The following is a 24,061-nucleotide window of genomic DNA, read 5'->3' on the forward strand; positions in this document are numbered from 1 at the left end:
AAAGTCCCGATTTATATTAATATTATTTGATACACACGTGTGTGAAGTAAAACGTAGTGAAAGAGCAAAGTGGAGTGGGAAAATGTCTTTTCATGCACGTAGCGACAACGTAGCTATATGGTACAGTCACACGTGATCGTGGCGTAAGACGATTTCTTGCTGACGATCGTGGAGAAATGATCTAAGCCACTCTTCCAACCCAAGTCCCAATCTTAACAACACTTACTTGTAAATCTTACAGAAAGTCGTAAAAACTCTAACCATAATGCATATAGAAGATGACGTACAGTTGTATTCTTTGGATTCATATTATATACAGTAAAGCTCTATATCTATACGCTCTACAGAGCTTTGTGTATTATAACAGAGAAATTTCATCTTTTTATGTGAGGAAACATTCAAAATTCAATATTAATAATAATATATTACTTCAACTTCTCGAAGTAAGAAAAAGCAGGAGATTGTTCACTTTTCATTTTCTTTCGCAGTAGATCAATAGAACGGAGAGAAAGTAGGAGATCTCCTGCAAAATCAGTAGATCTGGCAACACTGTCAGAGATACCAAACACTTTGGTACTGATTATTATACTGCTTAAAATGACGTATTTGTATTAAATTTTTATAATGATCATTGCTTTCCTTTGCTTCTATAACATTACAACAATAGTTTCTGGTTGTTTTAATTACAACAAGTCGCAGTTACATTATTTTAAGCAGTATAGTTTACTTAAATAAATTGCTAAATATTATTCTAAATATGTGCAAATAGATAAACTGCAAAATATTTTAAAATTACTCGTAATTTGTTTCATGGTGCAAGAATGTTTTCAAGAGACGACGTTTTTCATACTCTTTGGGCTACTTATAGGCCTAATGTTAAAGTATTCGTTCCAGCAATACATGTAAATGTAAATTGTAACTGAAATTAAATGTAACTGATATATTTTCAGTAACACTAGTTATTCCCACTAAGCCTTAGGCCTGGTGTACACTTTAGATTAAGAGCGTGCTTAATTAAAAGTTCTAATTACACTCTAATTACATTTCACTTGCTTTAGTTTGACCACCGACCAAATAGCTGTATGCAATTATTCAAGGACTTACAGTTAGTAATACACAGTGTTCACTTTTGTTTTGTTTTGTTTTAGTTTATCGTCCCACAGTTATGCTAGGGCGACTAAAGGAGACGTGGAGCTAATGATTATAGCGGAATCCGAACCACTTCGGTCGTTCAATTTTACCCCTACCGGAAATCGAACTCCATACCATGCGAACCGTAGCCGCTAGATCAAATGGGGGTTCTCACATTGTGTTGATTTAAATCATTCAGTCAGTGTTGCCAGATCTGAAGACTAAAAAGTAGCGTGTCTGTACTCCGAAAGTAGCGAATTCGAACTATTTGTACCCCAAATATATAGAAATGAATACTGATGGTGCTAATGAAATAATTTAATATGAGCTGGAAAGTGTGCTGGACGTATTGCAAGAAGAAATTATGATCGACGGACGAAAACAATTCTAGACTGGATACCACAAGACAAAACCAGCCTGGGAAACCTCCCCATACAAGGTGTGACGAAATCAAGAGCCACTGAGGAGTAACCTGGAAAAGAATTGCCCAAGTTAGATAGTTGTGGAGAAGAATTGGAAAGACCTTGGTTGATTGTGATGGCGATTATTTTATTATATCTGGACCTCGGTGGTAAACTAAACCAAGTCATAATTTCGTAATTTTACAGATACGAGAAACCGGTTCCTCAACTAAGACTAAATATATTACTTTTACTAGGTAATGTAGGGTAAAAATGGATCCAAAATTTAATGAAAATCATAGAGCGAAAAAAATATTTTTGACTACTCAATCCATCATGTTGCAGCAAAACTACGAAAATTAATACACTAGAAAGTTAAGAATGACTTGTTTTGGCGAGTGAGAAAAAATAGATACAGATAACTCGAATTACCTATATACTTATATAATATGTATGTCCATGTTTCGCAAGTAATTTTTAATCAATATAAAATTTCAACGTAATGAAGCAAGATTAGTTTTCTCGAATAAAGATTGCATGCACCGTTGAGAGCTCAGGAATAAGATTAATCTATGTTACGGAAAATGAAATGAAATGAAATCTTTGAGTTTTACGTCCCACGGTTATGCCGGTTAGGCTAAAGGAGACGGTGATAATGAGATATGAGTGAAATGGTGGAATGAAGAAAGTGGGAGGAAACGGGAGTACCCCGAGAAAACCCACGAGCACGGTGTTTGTCCACCACAAAGTTCACTTGGCGGGGGCTGGGATCGAACCCGGGACCCCAAGCACCAGAGGTGAACGCTCTACCACTGAGCCACCGCGCCCCCCAATCTATGTTACGGCACTGGATATGTGCTTACGTAATGCATTACGATCTTATGAACTTGTATAAGAAAGAGAATGCACTTAAAATGAGACGCGAACTATGCGAAACATCGGACTTTGAATCGAACTTGTTTTGTGATCCAACTTGAGACCTCACATAGCAAAGATGACTGTAGTAGCTCCCACCACAAGGTTCAGGACGTTCGTGTTATGAAGTGTCAATTAAACACGGAGATGTGAAACGGTAATATAGCATTTCATCAATTTCAAACAAATTACGTATATTGGAGTAATAATTTACCCTATTTGTTAAGATAATGAACGTTATATTTTGTTTTTAAAATGACAGTCAAAGCAGAATGTATTGAATAATAAATGAGAAATTGTAAAGTTTCAATTTCGGTACGATTAAATACATTCGTTCTGCTATGTGTTGCGTTATCCGTTATGAGGTATTGAACAATTCTGATTCAAAGGAAGGAAATAAACTACTGTAGAGTACTGGAGTTAATTTAATAGAGTTTAATTGTATATGCAGTTCTGAGGCTATACGAGACAAAGTCTATTGCTGAAAGTGAAATATGGGTTCTATTAGGGTTTTAGCGTGATATATCCACTGATCATTGAACCTGAAATACGCGCATGGAAAGCATTAGCACTAGCAAATTAGCTACGAAGAGGTACACGATACCATAATTCTAAGTCAAAATGAAAGGAAAAAATAAGCGGAAACGACAGACTGTACGAGAATAATAGTTTCACTATTTTAATTTCACACTATTTATTTCGAGACTTTCGAGACGAGACCGAGATTTGGTACTCGAGACCGAGACCGAGACCGTTATTTATCAACCGAGACGAGACCGAGATTTACAAAGTCTCGTCTCGTCTCGTCTCGATACCATCCCTATCCTTGGGCGAACACACTATCCCGGGGAAGGAGGAAGGAAGGAAGGAAGTGGCCTGGGACTTGTATGTTAGATAACATCCTGGTATTTGTCTAATGGAAATGAATAAATCCCAGGGAAAACCTCATTCAGGATGACTTGTCTGGAAAAGCTGCTACACTTTTTTTTACCGAGTGTCCCCACCGCGAATTAAACCCGGGAACGCGCGCGTTTTCAAAAATCGAGACGAGATGACAAGTAAGTCTTCAAGAGCCGAGACGAAATGAGATTTCTGCAAATTTTACAAGACGAGACAGTCTTACTTCTGGTTTTGTCTTGTCGACAACACTACTTTACACGCATCTTATGAATGTCTTTAAAAAAAAAAAAAATTCTTGTAAGTTTTAAAGACAAAATGCGGAACAAACATAAATCTAAGTGAATATCTGAAAATTGAAAAGTAATTGAAATATCTGCCGCACTGCTGGACATGGTGAAAAATCATAAAAATCAGGACGTGTCCAACAAAAGACGGACAGATGGCAATCTCCTACACCCACGTAACCCAAGACACCCAAATTCAGGCAGAAATCTTACTTTTTGGAACACCTAGTACGATGATGAGATTGCAATTTCTCGGAAAAAGGCATAAATAGCAAAAGTAAGAGTGAAACAACTAACTCCCTCTTTTGTACACAAAAGTGACGTCACAAAACTCTCCACAACCAACCCTCGCATTAAAGAAAGAAAGAAAGAAAGAAAAATACAGATTGCAAAGCAATAACATTTCACATATAGCCAATTTTAGTGCCACAATCAACGCCTCCACTAGAGCAAAAGCTGAATACTGATATGTTTGTTTTGTATTAATGTGTGTTATTCTTTTTACACTAATGGACTTTGGTTGAGAGTGTGTGTGTGTGTGTTCCTTTTGTTAACAGGTTAAAGTGCAGATACGAATAATGTCATGTCACATTCAACTCAAGGACAAATTTAAGCAACGGTGTCAAAAAAAAAAAAAAAAAATCTTGTATGCGGGCTAAGACAAAGCTGTCCATTTCCGCCCATTCACTTCTCCTTACATTTATTTTTACTTTGACATAACTTATAAAAGAATACATTAGTCATTATTAATAATGTTTAACAGATTTCCATTCTTTAAAAATCGGAGAGAAAAAAAGATTAAAAACACGTAACATTTACAACCTATTGTAGCCGTTGCGAGTACCTTTGATTATGTGGTCCCGGTTCAATCCTTGGTGCCGACACATAATATTCGGTGTTCGTGAGGTGATTACGGAGCTGCTTTAACGAAGAGATGTCAAATCTTCTCTCTACAAGACTACCATCAAGGCAACGGAAGCCGATGTGCTTACCACATATCATTCACTCAATTGTAAACCGTCTGTATCACTATAATTGTAAGTTTATATGTAAGAGAAAAAGTGGGCAAAGTGTAAGAGTTCATTTTAGTCTAATTTTTGAAAAAGGAGGGAAATTAAGTACTACTACTACTACTACTACTACTACTACTACTACTACTGATAATAATAATAATAATAATAATAATAATAATAATAATAATAATAATAATAATAATAATAATAATAATAATAATAATAATAATACCTGACATAGGCAAATAACTACATTTGCGAACTGGCTAACATAACAAAATCTACCGTATTTTGACAATATTTAGAGACTTTTGAAGAATGTTATATAACTCGCAAGCAAAATCTGAAACTGAAATTAACAATATACGCATAAAAAAAAAAAAAGCAATTTCATTAAATTGAAGAAGATATTAGCTACAGATAATTTATTTTAGAATAACTAAATAATATTGTATTAATTGTAGAAAGCAACATTGTATTAATTTGTAAATTCAAGTTCTTTCAATTTCTTCAGACAGGTTGTAGACATGCTCATAAAACAGTTTGCAATATTTTCTGAATAATCTTTGAATTTGTCTTTGTCATATTAAGGTGCACAATATATGACGGACCTTCTATCTGATAGGGAAAGAAACCATAAAGTTATAACGTTCACAATGATTTCTAATTAGTAACTATTAACCTATAAGGGTCATTTGCAAAATGAACCCAATGTTTCGTGTAATTGACTATAAGCATAAACACAAATTAAATGTGTTTAAAGGTTCCTGCGATAACAATAGCATACACAATAATGCAGAGTCGTAATTGCTCGTTCGTGCTCTCGGAACACTTCCTGCTAACAACTGCGCTCAAAAGAGCGTGCTGTTGAAAAACTTATCATCACAAGCTTTCTCTCTCTTTTCTTTTCTTTTCTTTTCTTTCTTTCTTTCTTAACTTAACGTATTTTTTGGTTCCAATTCCAAAAAGAAATGATCATTATACTATTACTACAAATAAAAGTCAATTAGGATATTGGGGCCACAGTGGTTCCTCAGTGGTAGAGAGTTCACATCTGGTGTGTGGGGGACTCTGGTTCGATCCCAGCTCGCATCAAGTGGGCTTTGTGGTGAACAAACACACTGTGCGTGGGTTTTCTCGGAGTTCTCCCGTTTCCTCCCATTATCACCATTCCACTATTTCACTCATTTCTCATCATCATCGTGTCCTTTACCCCACATACCGTAATTGTGGGACATAAAACTCAAAGATTTCATTTCATTTTCAATTAGAATATTGATCATCTGGAGCAAATTAAAAATTTTGATATTTCCAATTTTATAAACTAAGGGAAGGATTTCTTAATTTTAATTATCTCTTTTGTTTTATTTATTTATTTAAGGCTCTTACTAAGCTCATTCTCTTTTGTTTGAATTTCAGCGAATAATTCAAAGACAACGAACATGTTAAAAAATGAACAAAGTGAGCCAGTGGCAGCATATACAAAATGCTATTACATAAACTAATAATCAAAATATGACAAAACACATATCTAATTATTTTAAATGGGAAGTTCATATACCAAATTTTCACGTCTCTAACTTTCAGAAATTCAAAGATATGGACATATTATAGTAATTGCAATCCCCATTTCTTCGCTTCCAAGTCGAATTTCCAAAAATCTTCACCAGTGGTACCTTATGTCAGAAATGTTTGCACTATCAAAATTTCAAGTTTCTAGTTTAAGCGGTTTGGCCTAGGCGTTGATTAGTCAGTCACGACTTCTTCTTTTATGTAGAGATAATGTGTATGACTATTGTGGAGGTGAAGAGGGGTCGGAGAAGTCAAAATTTATGCATATTTTTCTTTTTTCTTTTTTAAAACGCCTTGCATATATGCAACCCACTTAACTTCTTTGTTCTACGAGCTTATATAACAGCAAAGGATAACTACCCGAGCAATGGAATTAATAAATATTTTAAGTCGAATTCCTCTCTGCTTATCCAAGTTTTGAATTAAGAATGATCAACGACGGATGCTTACTCTTTTTATTTATCTAGGTTCTGTATTCAATACCGGCAACAACAGGTACTTACAGGAGTATAGAATATACTATATACAGTAAAATACGCAAATAAGTAAAAAAAAACAACAACAACAGGATACTAATTATTTTTTATAAAGAAAATACACAAAGAAAACTGAAAATAATATTATATCAAAATGAATATATATCATATGTAACCATCATGAATCACTGCTAATAGATTATTTATCTTGGATCTTTCTTTCCCATGTTACTCCGCAGTTCTTATTTCGTCACTCCACCTAACATGAGGACATTTCCTAGGCTTTTTCTTGCCTAGGAAACCAGTGCACAGGGTACATGCAGTTAAAAATTGCTTTCGTCCACCGATTATCCTTTCTTCTTGCAATATGTCTGATCTACTGTAAGTTCAATGCCTGTCCTCCTGTCCACTATTCTTGTTACCTTTCTGATCCATTTGACCATTTTCCTATTTGCGTGGATGATTTCCGTTAGCGTAACTAGTATATTTGTATATTTTCTTAGGGAGGACATGGCACCTTACCTTTAAGAATTGAATAAATCTTATCTCTGATCCAACGGTTGTTCCAAGAGAGCAACAAACAGTATTCTAAGAGCTGGTTCCCTTGCCCCCAATAGATATCTCTATGGCAATTAGATAGCACATATCTGTCGATATTTTTTTGTGTAGTTCGTAGACAGTGAATGTTCGATTCTCTTAGCCTTCACGCCTTCCCGATTCTATTCACGCCTTTGAATCATACATACAGGTACATATTAAGTTTTTGTAGAGTCACCAACTAATGTTAATACACACTGTATTTATTTCCTTCAATTGCATCAAAACGCGTCCATCAGTTATTTTTTTAAATACACGTCAATGGATTGTGTAAATGGGTTCAGCAGAACTTTCCAGTGTTATTTGGTACCTTACACGACCTTCTTCCCATTAGAAGCAAAAAATCGGATCTATTACAACAGATTTCAAGATGCCATGAATCGGAAATAGTCTCACACATAAGATTCTTATCTCAATGTACGATGCTGAATTTGGAACGCCCGACACTTCTGTTTGGGAGAAAGAAGGGACTTTCGATACTATGACTAAACCCTATACATATTCCTTTTTAACTTATTGGGAAACAATCTTTCTAGCAATGAATAGGTCTATAGTAACAACTCGATAACCTTAACCACTTTGATTTATAACGATTTCTAAACAATATTTAAATTGCATAAAATGAAAATCCTTCTATGTGGCACGATTTGTATGCATGCAGTATTTTGATTTTTTACGTACGGTAACATATCAAAAATACTACAAAATATTTTGTACGTACGTGTAGCACAGTTTAGGGACAAAATTCTTAGTACCTAGGCCTATATTTATGTATTAGTATGTAATTGACGATTATATTTTATCTACTTACTCGATGTGGATATGCCAGATGCCACGTCACATTAAAAGTTGATCCCTCTTTTAACGTCGTCCTTATAGAACCTGCAATTAAAAGTGTTACCATTAGTAATTTGTGACAAACTTTACATTTAAAAACAAAATCTTATTTAATTTAAGATTCAAGCTACACAATTTGTAAACATTATTGCAATATTTCCATGAATATGTTAGGAAAATTAGTTGGAAATATCACTGAAAATCTTACGATTGTACTGACGTGATCTCTGAGATCGAGTTCCAGTCTGCATATTACTAACAAGTAAGGAGAATGTGATTCCAACCCATACGTCAACATAAGATCATAAGATACATTATTAGGATTACGAAAGTGGGGCATACAATCACACGTTTAGGGCCCTTGGCGCGGTCCTTAAAGGCCCCATAAATATATATAAACTTAACACGTCAGTTACAGAACATGGTAAGTGACAAAATCATATTTTCTGAATTGAATAAATATGTAGTACAAAACAGATCGCAAAAAAAGTTACTGAGACAATCAAACGTAATCGTGAAGTTACTTTCAGTTTGTTACGCAGTTTTTCACTTGATGCGGCAATCAAATCAATTACTTTTCCTTTGTCTACATTCTGGAATAAATCTTTTTCTGTAAACGTAGAAACTAAAGGAGACACATGACTTGTCCATTTTCCAGAGGAATTCCTGGAGAGGGGGAGTTGGAAATGAAATTGAAATGAAATTTTTGAGTTATACGGTTATGCCGGTTAGGCTAAAGGAGACGGTGATGATGAGAGATGAATGAAATGGTGGAATGAGGAAACGGGAGAACCCCGAGAAAACCCACGCACACGGTGTTTGTCCACCACAAAGTTCACTTGGCGGGAGCAGGGTTTGAACGCGAGACCCCACGTACCAGAGGTGAACGCTCTACCACTGAGCCACCGCGGCCCGAGGGGGAGTTGGGAAATATATATAAACAGTGTACGCATGCGGCAACAGGTGAAAGTGAATAAGGACTAGAGGGGGTCTTTGCTAAGTACGAAGTTTTACTGGCTCATGGGGTCGTACTGATATGAGCAAGAGAGACCCCGAGAATACTTCTTTCGGAAAGGCGAACTTAGGCTTCCGGAACCTTTTTGGTACGGAGACTCAAGAAAGGATTTGCGATCGTGGAAATTCAACCAAGGCCTACAGGTCCTGTGCCTCTTGACCCCTGCGGGGCTCGTCAGGATTCTCGGTCCAAAAGATGTAAAAGCCTCTTTAGAGTGGCCATCCTGAGTGAGATTTTCCCTGAGTTTTGCTCTTTCCCAGGGTGGTATCTAATATGCAGATCCCAGTCTCTTGCCTTCACTTCCCCACTTCCCTGGGTAGTGTGATCGTCAAGGAACACCATCCCTCACATGTGACGGACTAAAATGGCCATAGATGCCGAAAAACTAGAAATATAATTCCTAATCCTAATCAGATAGGAATACATGAGGAACCGATTTTTGATTGTCTATACCTAGAGTTCAGCAGGATAGATCATCTTGAATAACGAACTCGATTCCTACCTTCTGACCCTCTGGCCCATATTGATAGCAAACCAGAGCTCCCTCATGGTTAAGCAGTAAGTGTAGGTGCTTTTGGCGTGAGAGATCCGGGTTCAATTTCCAGTAGGACCTCATGTAGTTCAGATTCCACGTTAAGCTGTAGGTCCTCGTCTCATATAGCTTCGCTGCTGAAAGAGACGCTAAACTGAAATCACAATCACATACAATAATGATGCGCCATTGTCTTTCCCGAACGAGCACAGAACAGACATACAGTAAACATACAAGAGAATTTTTGGTAAATCACATTCCTTAAAACTTAGTATCCATAGCATTAAGAATACATGAAAACATGTTAGATGAAAACATATGTCGGGGAGAGGAGAGAGCACGGTGACTCAGTGATACAGTGTACATTTCTGGTGTGAAGGGTCCTTGCCCTGCCATGTCATATTTATGATGGACAGCATCGCGTCCGTGGATATTCTCAGGATTCCTCCATTGTCTCCTATATTCTCATTCCATCAATTCTTTTCATAATCATACACTTTAATTAATCATCTAAAGGGCATAATTGTGGGATAACTTAAAATAATCATTATTTTTTTATTTATTTGTAAAAAGGCATACAGGATTACAATCCTACAATTGCCTTATTAACATAATATTTTTAATATAATACCATTATTCTATATAAAAAAAAAATAGACAAGAAAGTAAAATATAAGTAAGCTGCAAAGACAAAACAAGAAAAGAAAAAAAGGAATACAAAATAGAAATAAAGGAAAAATACAACATACAAAAAATAAATGCAAGTATAAACACTTTCTTGCAACTTGTACATATACATTACAAATATTTAATTTCAATTCATTATTTTATAATATAAAAAAATTCTCAATACTATTGCATATAAAAGAACATACCAATAGTGTTTTAATTAGTGTTATTATCCTTTCGAGTGTACACATTAAAAGCAAAATCCAAAATCTATTTCGAAACATTTTTAAAGTATGTAATAAATGGAAATTAGAAAAAAAACTTTTTGCTTCCTTTCCGAAATTGGGAAGTGTTACCTTAGGGGAACTAGTATAGACACTAAAGAAATATTTATGAGAAATAGAAATTTAATGCATCTATCTGCAATCGAACCTACGACCATGAACACCAACGACACATACTAGATCAAGAAAGGGACGTACATAGTTACATTGTTTTAAAAGGATGATAATAATAATAATAATAATAATAATAATAATAATAATAATAATAATAATAATAATAATAATAATAATAATAATAAAGAGCTGGGACAATTTAAGTCTGTAAATCTTACATAACATAACTCAAAGATATCAAATAAACATTATTTTTACACTAAAATTCCTATTTTTGCCTGAATACATTATACATACCATACATTTCATTTAGAAGGAAGTTCGTTAAGTTTTAGCTAGATTTAATCTTGGATCAACTATATTTTTTTCCCAAGATAACCTACCGTACGATTTATTATCTTACCACTAAGTTAATAAAGATATTTTGAAGAAATTAATGAGATAAAACACACTTATGGTAGTGGTAGTACTGTTATTGAAGTTTTCTCTTTTCCGGTTCCGTTACTGAATACACAATATATGTCCTCTCCTTACCTTCCCCACGTTTCTACATCTCTCTCTCTCTCTCTCGGTGTCCATTTCTACTACTTCCTGCCTGCACACTTGTATCTACTATGTTGACGTCACAAAGCTTTTACAAAATCTCTTAATTAAAACACTAATCATGTCATTTCGTTGTACGCGGAAGGAACTTAAATGTTTTTTTTTTTTTTTTTTAATTCAACACACTGGAAGCGTATTGCGTCTTACTACTGTTGCTAAGTTAACGCATTGCTGTTCTTTCAAGTCATAACTCCATTCTTTTATTAATATGAGAGAGAAATAGGTTTATTAAGGGCATTATAGGGCAAATCCAGAATACGCTGTAGGCAGGGACGTATGCAGGGGTGGGTCCTGATGATCCGGACCCCTCCGAAATATTGACTTTTTTTTGTAAATCTAGTCTAACTTTAGGGATAATTTTACAAATTTTAATATGATGTATCTTCATATTGAATTTGAACCTGCCGAAATGGTTTAGATTCGCCCTCGCGAAATAAGTTCCTGAGTACATTCCTGGTTCATAACTAAAGCTGCGGATTGTGATGTTCTATTATTACGTAATCTTCTCTATTTACTTAATCATGTTTTTTTTTTTAATCTAGATCTGCACATGCTCTATAGTAGTTTTTTTTTTTTTTAAGTGGGGATCATTTTTATTAGTCGGAACGTCCTATAGACTCCTACTTCTGTACTCTTCCCAATTAAATAAAATTATCTTAGATTTATATTGGTTTTAATAAGAAAATACTTTTAAAAAAGAAGAAGAAGAAGAAAAAAAATTGAAGGGTGGAACGAAAAGTGAAACACATTTGCATAATTCCAACTTCGTTTGAGAGTCTTACTATAGTGTCTGTGATAATTTAATTCTCTTGTACTTTACTTTTTCTGTCTTTTCTTGAACTAATGTTCAAAACTAATAGGACCACAAGCAAAGATGTAATGGGCATGCATCAACTTATTTTTTTTTACAGCCTAGCCAGGCTTCGGTAGCTACACATAAAAACAGATTTTCTACATGATGCGTAAAATATATAAAATAATGTGAAATAGGTGAAAAAAAATAGAAACAAGTCTACAAATTAAAATAAATCGCTTTTTGTGCTGGTTACTGTTTGATTTGGCACGAAGAAAAAGGCTTTTAAAGGTTCCCTCCAAATTTAGATGGGCTCTCGTTAAATTTTGGAATTTTATAAACTAACACAAAGTAACTTTGTCCGTACAAAAAAAAAGAAGAAGTATTACGATTTGCTACGCGCATGATTATGTTTTAAAAAGATTTCGTAATGTTTTATGGTATACGCACAAAACCTCGCAGCTCGAAATCTCGCCTAGCCAAAATTTCACCTGGCCAAAACCTCACGGACCAAAATCTTGGGGTTAAAACTGACAGGCCAAAATCTCGTATGGATAAAACTTTGCTATAACAATATGGTTATATAAGAGTTTCTGAGGTCAAAATAATAATAATAATAATAATAATAATAATAATAATAATAATAATAATAATAATAATAATAATAATAATAATAATAATAATAATAATAATAATAATAATAATAATGTTTTGATATTAAAGCGATAAAACGACGGTTCAAAACTAATAAATATATAATCGTAAAATACATCCAAGTTAGGAAAAATCTTATCTATTTGATTCTGTGTTAGTTAAATTACTTGATGAGGGTAATTGTGAATCCTATCGGCAATTCAAATGAATTCCAAAAAATATATGATATCACGAATCGCTTCAATTATATGAATCTGTATATAATAAACTCATCATTGAAAGTAAGTGGAAATGTGTCCAGCATTTTCGAACATTCAGATTTTAAGTGGGCAAATTTTTATATCACCCTTTAAATCGGTGTTGTCTGTGCCATCAACACTTGAAAACAATTAAACCACTTGAAATGAACTTTCTGTGTACTGTATTGTACTCGGGTTTATTATAAAAATGTTCGTAAAATACAATATTACAACATGTTGCGCAGAAGGAGGGGGAGACTAATTTGAGAGTGTCCGTGAAATGGAATGGTATGTTTGATTTGATTTATTAACATATAACACAACAGGCACAGGCCTAATTACAGTGTTACATAGTATATACGTTATACAGATTATATAGGTTAATAAAGCTATTGGTAATAATTACATTTGTCTTACAGAATTAATAGACTTCTTAAAACTACTTACATCCATTGCCAGTACATCCAAGTTGAAATTTTCTTTAACTAACCTGTTGTAGGTTGCCGCAATATGGGCAAAAATACATCCATATTATGAAGGTGTCTGTTAACAGGTTTAACTGTATAAGCTATTATTTTAAGTGTATATATTTTGAACACTTAAGAAATCGCTATGGCAAAATTTTGTCCCACGAGCATTTTGAATGATTTTAGTTTTTCCTTTAACAAAATAGTTTTTTACATTTGCGTAAAAAAAACTTATTTTCTACGTACATAAATTACTAGTAAATCACACTTTTTTTTTTTTTTTTAAGGTAACGAGTAAATTATCTTTCCAACCCTGAGTCTAGCCTATGCTATTTTCAAATTTACAAGCGTATACGGGGCTGGATATACGCTAATTTTTGAAAACTGTCTAGCATCAAAACCATCAAAATAAAACTAAAATTACACCAATGACTACATGGACAAACCTTGGACATCCCTTGTGGCCCGCGGACTACAGCTTGAAAAACGCTGACGGAAAGTGATTTTCATGTAATGAGCTAAATTGATTTGTTTTCGTGTATAAGAAAGATTGATTTCGTTACGCGACGACTTACATTTATCACACATCCCTTTCCCTGCACCTCACCAACAAAAGTTTGGGTTTCCCAGATATCAGTAACGGAAAGAGATAAGCATTACTTAAAAAAAAAAATCTTTTTGTTTGGCCAAGTAGGGGCAAGGGAGCAATTTTTAACTCTGTCGTCTTAACACATAATTAAATATTCATAATTTTCACATTGTCAAAGTGAAAAATAGCTGCAAAGTGAAAGGTAATTATATTTGATAATATGATAAATTTATTTTAACACCAAATGAATAGAAATCAAAGTAACACGATCTTAAATTAATGAAGTAAGACCAGAATCAATGACCTGTTACGAGAAAGGTGTATAATTTCTAGGTATAATTTGTACATTTTCTCAACTACATGTTCATCTTTTACTAAAACACGGTTCGTCCTGCACGAATTGCAGTGTAACATCTGAAAACGGAAAATACTAAATTGGCAGAATGTGTTGTGTTTCAAATACCCATACGTTAATCACCTTGTCAAAACATTAGTTTGCACTTAAATGCAATTGCACTTAACATAAAAGAAATACGAGCAATGATAGTTCTTTAGGCGTAAAAACAAACAAATAAATACACAAAAAATGGGAATGACATTGGTGTTTCGGCTTCTAGAGCTTGCGTGTCTCATCCAATCCATCCATAAAAAGACCGTTATATCTAACTGATGACTCCCAGATACTGGCCACTGGATTTCTCACACTGCCTGCGGAAAACAGAACCTGTATCATCACACACAAACATAAGCATAAATAGACAGGTTAAGGTGTCTTTTCTCCATACAGCTGTTCATTTGACCTTAAATATTTGACCTTAGCATCCAGCCTCATCTGACCAACATCTTGTAGTGTTTTTAGCAGTTTGGTATACACACTGTGCGTACATATATATCCTGGCCATACAGGTATATATAATGAATAATGAACACTTTTAGTAATAATAATTATTATTAGCGTTGTTGTTTACAAATAACAGCTTTCAACAGGATACGGTAGTATCTGAGAAGACAGAAAGTAGTAATTGTAAAACTAAAAATATTCTATTTCCTGCTTCATATATGTCAAAATAATATTAAATTTTGTTACCTGGTTTTCTTTCAATACTCAGTAAACTATTTGTTATTGGATCTGTTTTAAAAAATTAGAATTCGAGACGTTGCGATTTATTCGAATTCGAGAGCTTGAGTATATTGGAAAAACTAGAAGTCGGTGTCAGTAAAATTGTCTAATTTTCTGCTTAGAAACCACAATGTTTTCCATTGACCAGAACAGGAAGAGATAAATCTTTGGAACTTTACAATGCACAAGTAGCCTATTAGCAGTGAACGAAATCAGAGAAAGATTTATTTTCAAAAGAAATAATACAGATCTACTAAAACGGTTGATTCTACTTACTGAATCTCAAAGAAGGCAATACTGGAAAAATTAAAATAGTTGCCGTAACTGGAGAAAATATTGTTTGCAAAGCATTCAGTTTCGACACTGTTTGTGATGCTAACATTTTCACGGTTGAATTTCATTTTAGATCAAGATCATTCTAACTCTAAGATCATAATAACTCAGTTTGAATGTGAAATTATCGGTCCAAATAACATCTACTGTTATTTCTGTTCTGAACTTTCGACGAAGGGCGAACCCGTGCCTGTAATTTGGCTTGTACTTAACGAAACGAAAGAAAACAATTCACAAACTAAAAATAAAAATTGATATTCTAATTTTGTTGAAAAACAATGACTTTTCAACGATTTTGCAGTCTTTTTTCCAAGTTAATTATTAATTTCTTACGTATACCTGTATGTATTTCAGCTTCTTTAAATGCGCTCATGAAAGCGAAAGACCGACAGACACTATTTTTTAAGGTGAACATACTTGGGAAAAAATATCAAGTAAATTATAGGTTTCTTTCATCATAATTTTCTCATAATCTCACATGATAATCTAAGAAGAAAGTACAAGGGAAATAAACATCCCTCCCCTTTTTAATCCATTGAAACTAACAATCACATTGAAGGGACAATAATATAATGGGTGTGTGTGATTGTAGTCCATATTGTTAAGGTGCATTGTTGCAGCTACACACAAGAAACAAAAGTGGGCTTGTTTTTCTGAGAAGTCGACATATTAATTTCTTTCTGTACAACAATAGAGAGAACATTTACCTGGAAAAATATTGAAACAATTTGTAACATTCACAAGATGAAGAAAGCTACTTTCTGATCTTCGTGATATATAGGTCCGTATTGTATAATTTTAACTTCTAATACATCCATATGATTAGATGTGAAGTGTGAAGTGTGAATAATCAGGTGTGAAGCCTGAAGTTTTATCTGTTGGAGACCGTAACTGTTACCCCTTACTAATACTGAACTCCCATACCGCAGTGTATTGTGTCTTGGTGCAAGGGAGTGTTGTTCACTCCTAATAGGCCTATTTCATTCCTTCTTTTACCGTCAATGTATGCTACAACAAGCAAATGGGAACATCTTTGTCCGTTAGTAGAACAGATACAGATTCAAGTGAAATCACATCATGAACGCAGAATGATGCTTTTTAAAAATCTTAATTTGACTTATTGTGCACAGATAGCTACTTTACCTCATTTTGTTTTCACTCTTACTTATCTCACTTCAGTACATGAGGGTAAAATAAGGTACGAGTGAGTGAGTAAGGATGGGAACAATCACTGATAGACACTACTTAGTAATTAAAATATTTTGCTGGGGTCGGGGTGGAGGCAGGCCTCTTTACTTATGAAAACTGAAAGAATCTTTCAACGACCACAATTTCAGCCCTTGGTCCCACCTAGTGATGGGTAAAAAAACGAAATTTTGAGGTATGAACACTTCTAATTTGAGGTTAAAGGCAAATGAGGATGAGGGTGAGACTGAGAGATAGGAAAAACACCTAATTCTGTAGGTGTGCAGCAAAAGGTGACACTGAGGTGCAGTGAAAGTGATAGTAATACTTTTTAATACAGCATTTTTTTAAGAAAAAAAAAAGAAAGTCCTGAAAGATAATTTAACAATTGCCAAATCTTTACATGAATGTTGTTTATGAAACCACACTTGATTAATGAAACTCCTTTTTTTCTACATTTTTTCCCTTCATTTTATCCAGGAAATAATAAAGACATTCTTTTTAAATCACGTTTTAAGACTTGCAAAGCAAGAAAGTTTTAATAAGGGTGTTTGTTTGGATGTATTATTCAATCGTTAACTGTGAATAAACCTTCACAGTTACACCACCCTTGGAAGGAAACGCGGAGTGACCACAGTATCATACATGCTCATTCTTGCGAAGTTAATTATGTAACTGTTTCTCGATTGATTCTTTTCTTCTCTTTTCTCTCTTTCCAATTTCTTTCCATTCTCTTCTTTTCTTTGGAAATTCGTTTGGGCAGGCTTTTTTGTGGAAGACCAACCATGACGTCCCTTGCACGCGGCGATGGGTGCGATTGTAGAACCAAACCCACTTCCGCTTCCTCCTTCTGCAACTGACCACATGCATATTGCACCACAAGGAAAGTTTAAAAAAAAATGTTCATCTTATAACACAAAGTATATCTTCTGAATTATGGAACATATATTTATTTGATAAGAATTCAAATAGACAGTAATAGCACTGTTTCAAAGTAATAAATATTATCAATCACCACACTATAACTACTCTGTGGAACCATGAAAAGATTTTTTTTAAATCAAGAATTACAGTCAGTTGTTACTGGAAACTATCAACAGCTATCCCCGCCTATGTTTTTTTTTTTTTTTTTAACGTAGCAGAAACAATTAAACGTAGCAGAAACAAAGAAAAATATTTTACAATTCTGCACAGTAATTTTCTATCATTCATAAATTAGGTAGGGTACTACAGTATTTAGTAAAATTCAGTTAGTTTTTCACTTAGATCCCACACTTAAGGTAGTTATTATTATCAGCTACGTATAATAAAAACAGTCATAACATAATAATAATAATAATAATAATAATAATAATAATAATAATAATAATAATAATAATAATAATAATAATAATAATAATAATAATAATAGCTATATCACTAACATAAAGAAGCTACTAAGGTTATAGAATAGAAACCGCAGCCTAAATTCTCGGTCGACGATCGATCAAAAGTTTTATTTTATATTGTACTGTATAGTAGGGTACCATCTGGTCGACTTACAATCAAATCGACTTACGACCGAGTAGTTGTAACCGAAATAGGTCGACGACTAACTATAGATTGTTTCCGAAATGTTTCTCGTTATCACACAATCCATGATGTCATAGTTGATTTACAGTTATGGTTATTTCAGTTAGAAACCTTAATTTCACTGGAGATCTATTGAACGTTCATACTTTCCCAGTACTTTTATTTCTTGCATTTTGCACCCAGTATTTGGATATTGATAGATGCAGACACAACTAACATCTATTGTACTTATAATGGAAACAATATTATGAACAGAGCTCCTCCGTGGCTAAGCGGTTAGCGTACGCGCCTTTGGCGTGGGAGACCCGGGTTCGATTCCCGGTGGGAGCTCATGTGGTTCGGATTCCACGTTAATCAGTAGATCCACGTCTCATATAGCCTCGCTGCTGAAAGGGACGCTAAACTAAAATCAACTCAACTCAATATTATGAACATTTTATGACGTAACATTATAAATATGCATTATAAATCTGCTGACACGTTCATGAACGGAAATTATTTATTTATTTATGTCATTATAGGGAACATGATAATAACTTTTCTTAACAGGAAAACTAATTTACGTTGTCACTTATTTTAAATTCTGATTTCATGAAAATTCTTTATAGTTCAAAGATTTCGACTCTCCCTTGGAGCCTTGTTCACGGAGAATAAATAACGTTGCTGTTGAACACGGTATCGCAGTAGCGTACCCAGGAATTTATTTCGGGGGGGTTCAAACTAAATATGAAGCTATTTTATATTAAAATTGCTAAAATTGCCCCTAAAATTAGGCTAAATTTTTAAAAAGTCGAAATTTCGGGGGGGTCCGGACCCCCGTGTCCCCCCCCTTCCGTACGTCCCTGACGGTATGCTTTGAGTTGCCGAAAATAGTTTTGTAATTTCAGTTGCATTAGAGAATCCGCCAAAATATTCTTTTAAAAATAAATAATAGGGGTTAATACTTAGGTTGGAAGCGAAATCACGAACCCCTTGTACATAGTACGCAGCACAAAATGCCCAAAGAATGACCCCGGAAACAGAACTCCCACTTCATTCAAAGGTGTAAAATTACCAATTCATCATTTCGAGACAATAACTATAGGCTTTGCCAAGTAAAATATTCTTTGACATATCGAGTTAAGTTATTACCTATAACTACGTGCAATATGACACAATTGGAATTGAAATTGGCATTGGGTGTGTCTTGAAAGATTTGTCTCGCGGTCACACGTTATGTTATTAAGTGAACAAACATACGCATCACGTACAAGCAATATTTTGACTTGCATGTTTTATTATGTGATTGCCAAATTGGTATATACGACCTGGAGTTGGGTATTCTTATAAACGAAAGGATCAAAGTGCTTTGAGATGTGTCTCTCTGCAAACCTGTAAGAAAGAAGTCACATCTTCCTATTACCAGAATGTGTCTAGGAAAAAGTTTTGTGTTTCGGGGCGTATGCACCTACATGTATAATACATATACCAGCCTCCTGTTTCCATTTAACTATATATTATAGTACTTTCACCTTTCATAACTTTCTCTTTCTGTGGAGCCACGCCCTTTGGCGAGATGTGACCTCTCATTCAAGGACACTCTTTCAGTCAGAACAGAACATATTGTGCAGATTCTCATTTCGTTCCTTGTACAGTATCTTCAGGGAAAGAAAAAGAGAGAAAGCGAAGCTATTCTCTCGCCGTTTGCATGCTTACGAAGAAGAATGGAATGGACACAGATTATTTCCTTCCTTCACCATTGTTACAGCATCGCATCTCTATGTCTCTTCGGTTCTTGAACTTGACAAAAGCAATTTTCGTCTTTTCCTTTTTCTTAACGACACCATAAAAGTTTCTTGTTCCAAGAGTGTAGTACATACATATACTGTACATACATACAGTATATTCGTTTGCAAATACACAATTTTAATGGTTACGTTTCCTTGAACAGTAAAGATGAAATTCATAAAATTTTAGACAAACTTTATCACATTTACGTCCAGTATCAAGTATCAAAAGAATCCTGTCAAAATTATTCGAACAAACATTCGAATGTTCGTTATTTCAATTTTTCTCATCTCTTTTCTTTTCTTCTAGATTAAATAGCTTTTAAAAAAGAAAAGAAATACGTGTCCAATTATTTTTAAATGAAACGTTGAAATAAGTATCCTTCTCTTCAATCTCCCTTACATCACTAGGGTTGCCAATTGGCCGGTTTTTCATCGGCCTGGCCGGAAATATTGTTGTTATTTTCATTAAAGCCGGTGACCGGTACAAACTTCTTATCAGCCCCTTTATGACCGTTTTTTTTTTCAAATTTGTATCTAGTTTGAAGCAATTTTATCTAGTTCGAAGTATAGATTTAAAAAGTAACAATCATTCTGTAAATCCAAAACTGTCACCTTTCACCATCATCTGTTTAGATAATTTTAAAGGGATGACACGGACTGTATCAGGGAAATTTTGAAATTTACTTGTAAGGAATTTTATACAATTGAGGAGTTTGATGTACTAAGGACGTAAGCGAGTTCACGTCCTTTTTGTATCAAACGCATTTGTGGCTTTTGCCATGCTTGTTTAACCTCCTGGTAACATTTCAATTCGATATCGGAATAAAATGCTGCATATTACATTGGTTTATGTAAGACAAAAACACTACTTAAATTTTCAACATCGTTTTTCTCCAACTGCATGTTTCAGACTTACACCCTTATTGCATTAAACTCCTCAATTATTGAGAGTGAAAAAGAACTTCTTAAAGCAATTTCCTGTAGTTGAACTATAAGTTTAAAGAATAAATTTCACTTTCCAAATCCAAAATTGTCACGTAAAGATTAACAGACATATAATTTTTATTCATCTGTTTCGATAATTTTAAAGAAGGCAGTTACTGGTAAATACAATAAAATGATCAATGCCGATTTCAGTTTCTCATTTATAGCACAATGTATCTATTAAGGTTATTAGTGAAGGTACTAAGGATATGCAGAACACAAGTGATAATGCACTTTTGTCCACGATAGTACATTTCTTTCCCATGGATGGGTCCGAACAGACATACTTCACACTTGGACCTACATCATAGGGAATTTTGAGAGGGTGCCGGTTCTTTTTATTTTCCCGATTTGGCAACAGTATACATCAGAAATTCTATGTACTTTGTCCAAATTAAAAGTTTCTAGCTTAATCAGTTTGATCTAGGCGTTGGCCAGTCAGTCAGTCAAGTATTCTTTTATATATATGAGAAATATTGATAATATTGAAATAAACACTATTTGTTATATATTATTAACAATCATTATTTTTAACATATAAATTCATACCTACAATCTGAACTTCATTCCTCGTACATCATTGTAATTTAGTGACAACAGAATGAAAGTATGTTTGTCAAAATCGAAAAAAGCTATGTTGTAGGATAAAACAAATAGCTATAAAAATTGCTTTCGTTTGATAGAATATTAAGCCTAATATGATGAAAACAAGATTTTTTAAAAAAGAAACAAAAAAATACAGAAAATTCCAAATAAATATACATTTTATCATTGGCTTAAACAAGAAACTTACGAATGAATACATAAAATTCGCATTTTTAAAATATATTATTCTTATTTTCTGATACGGGATATTTACTAGTTAGGATAATTGTAAAGTTCGGATAATTGAAACTCTACTGTAATTGAGAAACCTAAATTTTCTACGAATTTTACTGGCTCTGGCGCTGAAGCCGAAACTTTTGTTTTTAACGACATTGTGAGAGCAACAGAACTTAAACCCAAAACATAAGATGATTCCTTGTAAGGAAGTGTACGATGTATTTCAAGTTTCGTGCTTTTGTCAAATTAATTTTCTTTGAAATCTTGTTATCCGACAGGAAATCATACGAGGGAAATAACTAAGGCGATTTCGTAGGGGAAAATACGTAAGATATTTGAAGAAATGCCTTTAAAAAATTAAAAAAAAAAAAAAAAAACGATTGACTTTCTCATCAAGGCAAGCGTGAAAGAAAAACCGAGACGTGCCATGTGTAATTGTAATAGTTGGTTGTTGCTACAGGAGATACGAGTATCTAGTATCCGGGAGGGAGTATTTTCCTTAACTGCAAGTTGGTTTAATTGCATTAGTCGTATGATGCAATATCACAAACTTTGTCGTGTTTGTTTTCCTCCTTTCTTGGGAGCATTTTCAAGCTTGAAATATTATTGTGATAATTGATCCGGTGACATAAATTATTCGACAAAAATGCTTAAAAGAGTACAATAAATTTTTTTAAAAAATATATCTTAATCACATTACAAGATCTCATCCGGATTTTAATACTTTCCGGACGACCAGCAGGCGAATATCCAGTAGGAAGAACGACGGACATAGCCCGCTCTTTGCTTTACACTTTGATTAAGAATAAAGTATATTCGCAGCATCTCTTCTGTGCTAATTTATTTTGATGCCATTTTGCTAAGTTTGACCCCAGATCATGTGAGACTGTGATAGACAACAGCGTGTTCATGTGTTTCCTCCAAATTATCTCACTTTCTCCCACACTGTCATGCCACCGATTATTTCCTAATCATTTACGCTCATTAATCATCCGTCTCCTTTGGCCTAAAAGCAGTGGCGGATCTATCCCGAGGCCGGGGCTTCTAGTCCTCTCGGTTTCTTTGAGTGACAAAAATAATTGAAGTTATTATTTATATATTTTTGAAAGTTTATAGTATAAGCATGACATACTTATCATATACTTATCATTCTGGCTGCCTCCCCCTTCAGTTTTTACCTTCTAGATCCAATCCTGCCTAAAGGGTACACCCATAGAATGTAAAATAAGAAATTTTATCAACTTTAGTAATGTTTCAACCCTCACACAATTTTAATCATAAACAGCCGCACATCCACTGCAAATCAACTAATATAAGTAGGGTATCTATGCAAACTTTGGTTTGAATCGCTCAAGTATTCCCTGAGAAATACTCGTTGCGGGGGAATGACATAATGATAGGATTCTTGTGGCTCGCCGCGAGAGATACCAATAACAAAACACTTCTTTTTATTTACCACAGTTCTTGGATAATCATATTTTCCCCGTTCCTTTCAATAACTGTCTTATACGGGGATCAGAAATACAACCAGCGGCGTAAATCTGTCTTCAACATTGGGGGAGGGACGGGTAAGAACGTTCCCATAATATTATTTTTATTTTTATTTTTTTTAAAGCGATGTTCAAAATATTTATGAAGTTGTAAAACAAAGCTATGAAGGACCAGGGAAGCAGAGTTGTCTTCAGCATTGGTAGGCTTGCAGATTTGAGGCTTATTGTGGAGGGCATCAATTTCATCTTACTTTCCTTTGTGAAAATCGGACACAAATCATCACATTTCTCTCCCCCCACCCAAAAAAAAAAAAACACGTTTCAAATCTGATTATTGGGTGGACAGTCCCTCCAGTTTCAAGATTGGAGGGGGACATATCCCCCTCCCCCCCGGCATTTGCGCCAGTGAATACAACCAACATCATCTTACGAAGAAAAATATTATGAATTCACAGGCAAGCCATGAAAAATTGCGGTCAATAAATTCACTCCTAATATGGATTCCATGGATAAGAATGATTCATTCAATATTCCGAAGACTTACCAGCAGACCACACAAACTACGTACTATGTTTATTCTTGTTTATGATCAACTGAAAGAATGGTGCACAATGCCTTTTACATATAGTCAACGGTCACTTGGTATAAATAATTTTAAAGAGCTGTTTCTTATCCATCGTTTGCATTTTGGAACAACTTGA

At 34.2% G+C, this 24,061-nt stretch overlaps 1 protein-coding gene across 4 annotated transcripts in view; it reads right to left on the reverse strand.

Annotated features, from left to right (window-relative positions):
- Window positions 1-24,061, reverse strand: part of nahoda (DOMON-like domain-containing protein nahoda) — a 382,855-nt gene that overhangs the window by 123,659 nt on the left and 235,135 nt on the right. For all 4 annotated transcript variants that reach the window (XM_081742555.1, XM_081742552.1, XM_081742554.1 and 1 more), the window contains exon 3: window positions 8,101-8,171. In XM_081742555.1, the coding sequence (XP_081598681.1) occupies window positions 8,101-8,171 (71 nt within the window). The remainder of the gene's footprint in view (window positions 1-8,100; window positions 8,172-24,061) is intronic.

The sequence above is a fragment of the Thermobia domestica genome, chromosome 16, assembly GCF_964235325.1.
Source record: "Thermobia domestica chromosome 16, izTheDome1.hap1.1, whole genome shotgun sequence".
NCBI classification, from domain to species: Eukaryota; Metazoa; Arthropoda; class Insecta; order Zygentoma; family Lepismatidae; genus Thermobia; species Thermobia domestica.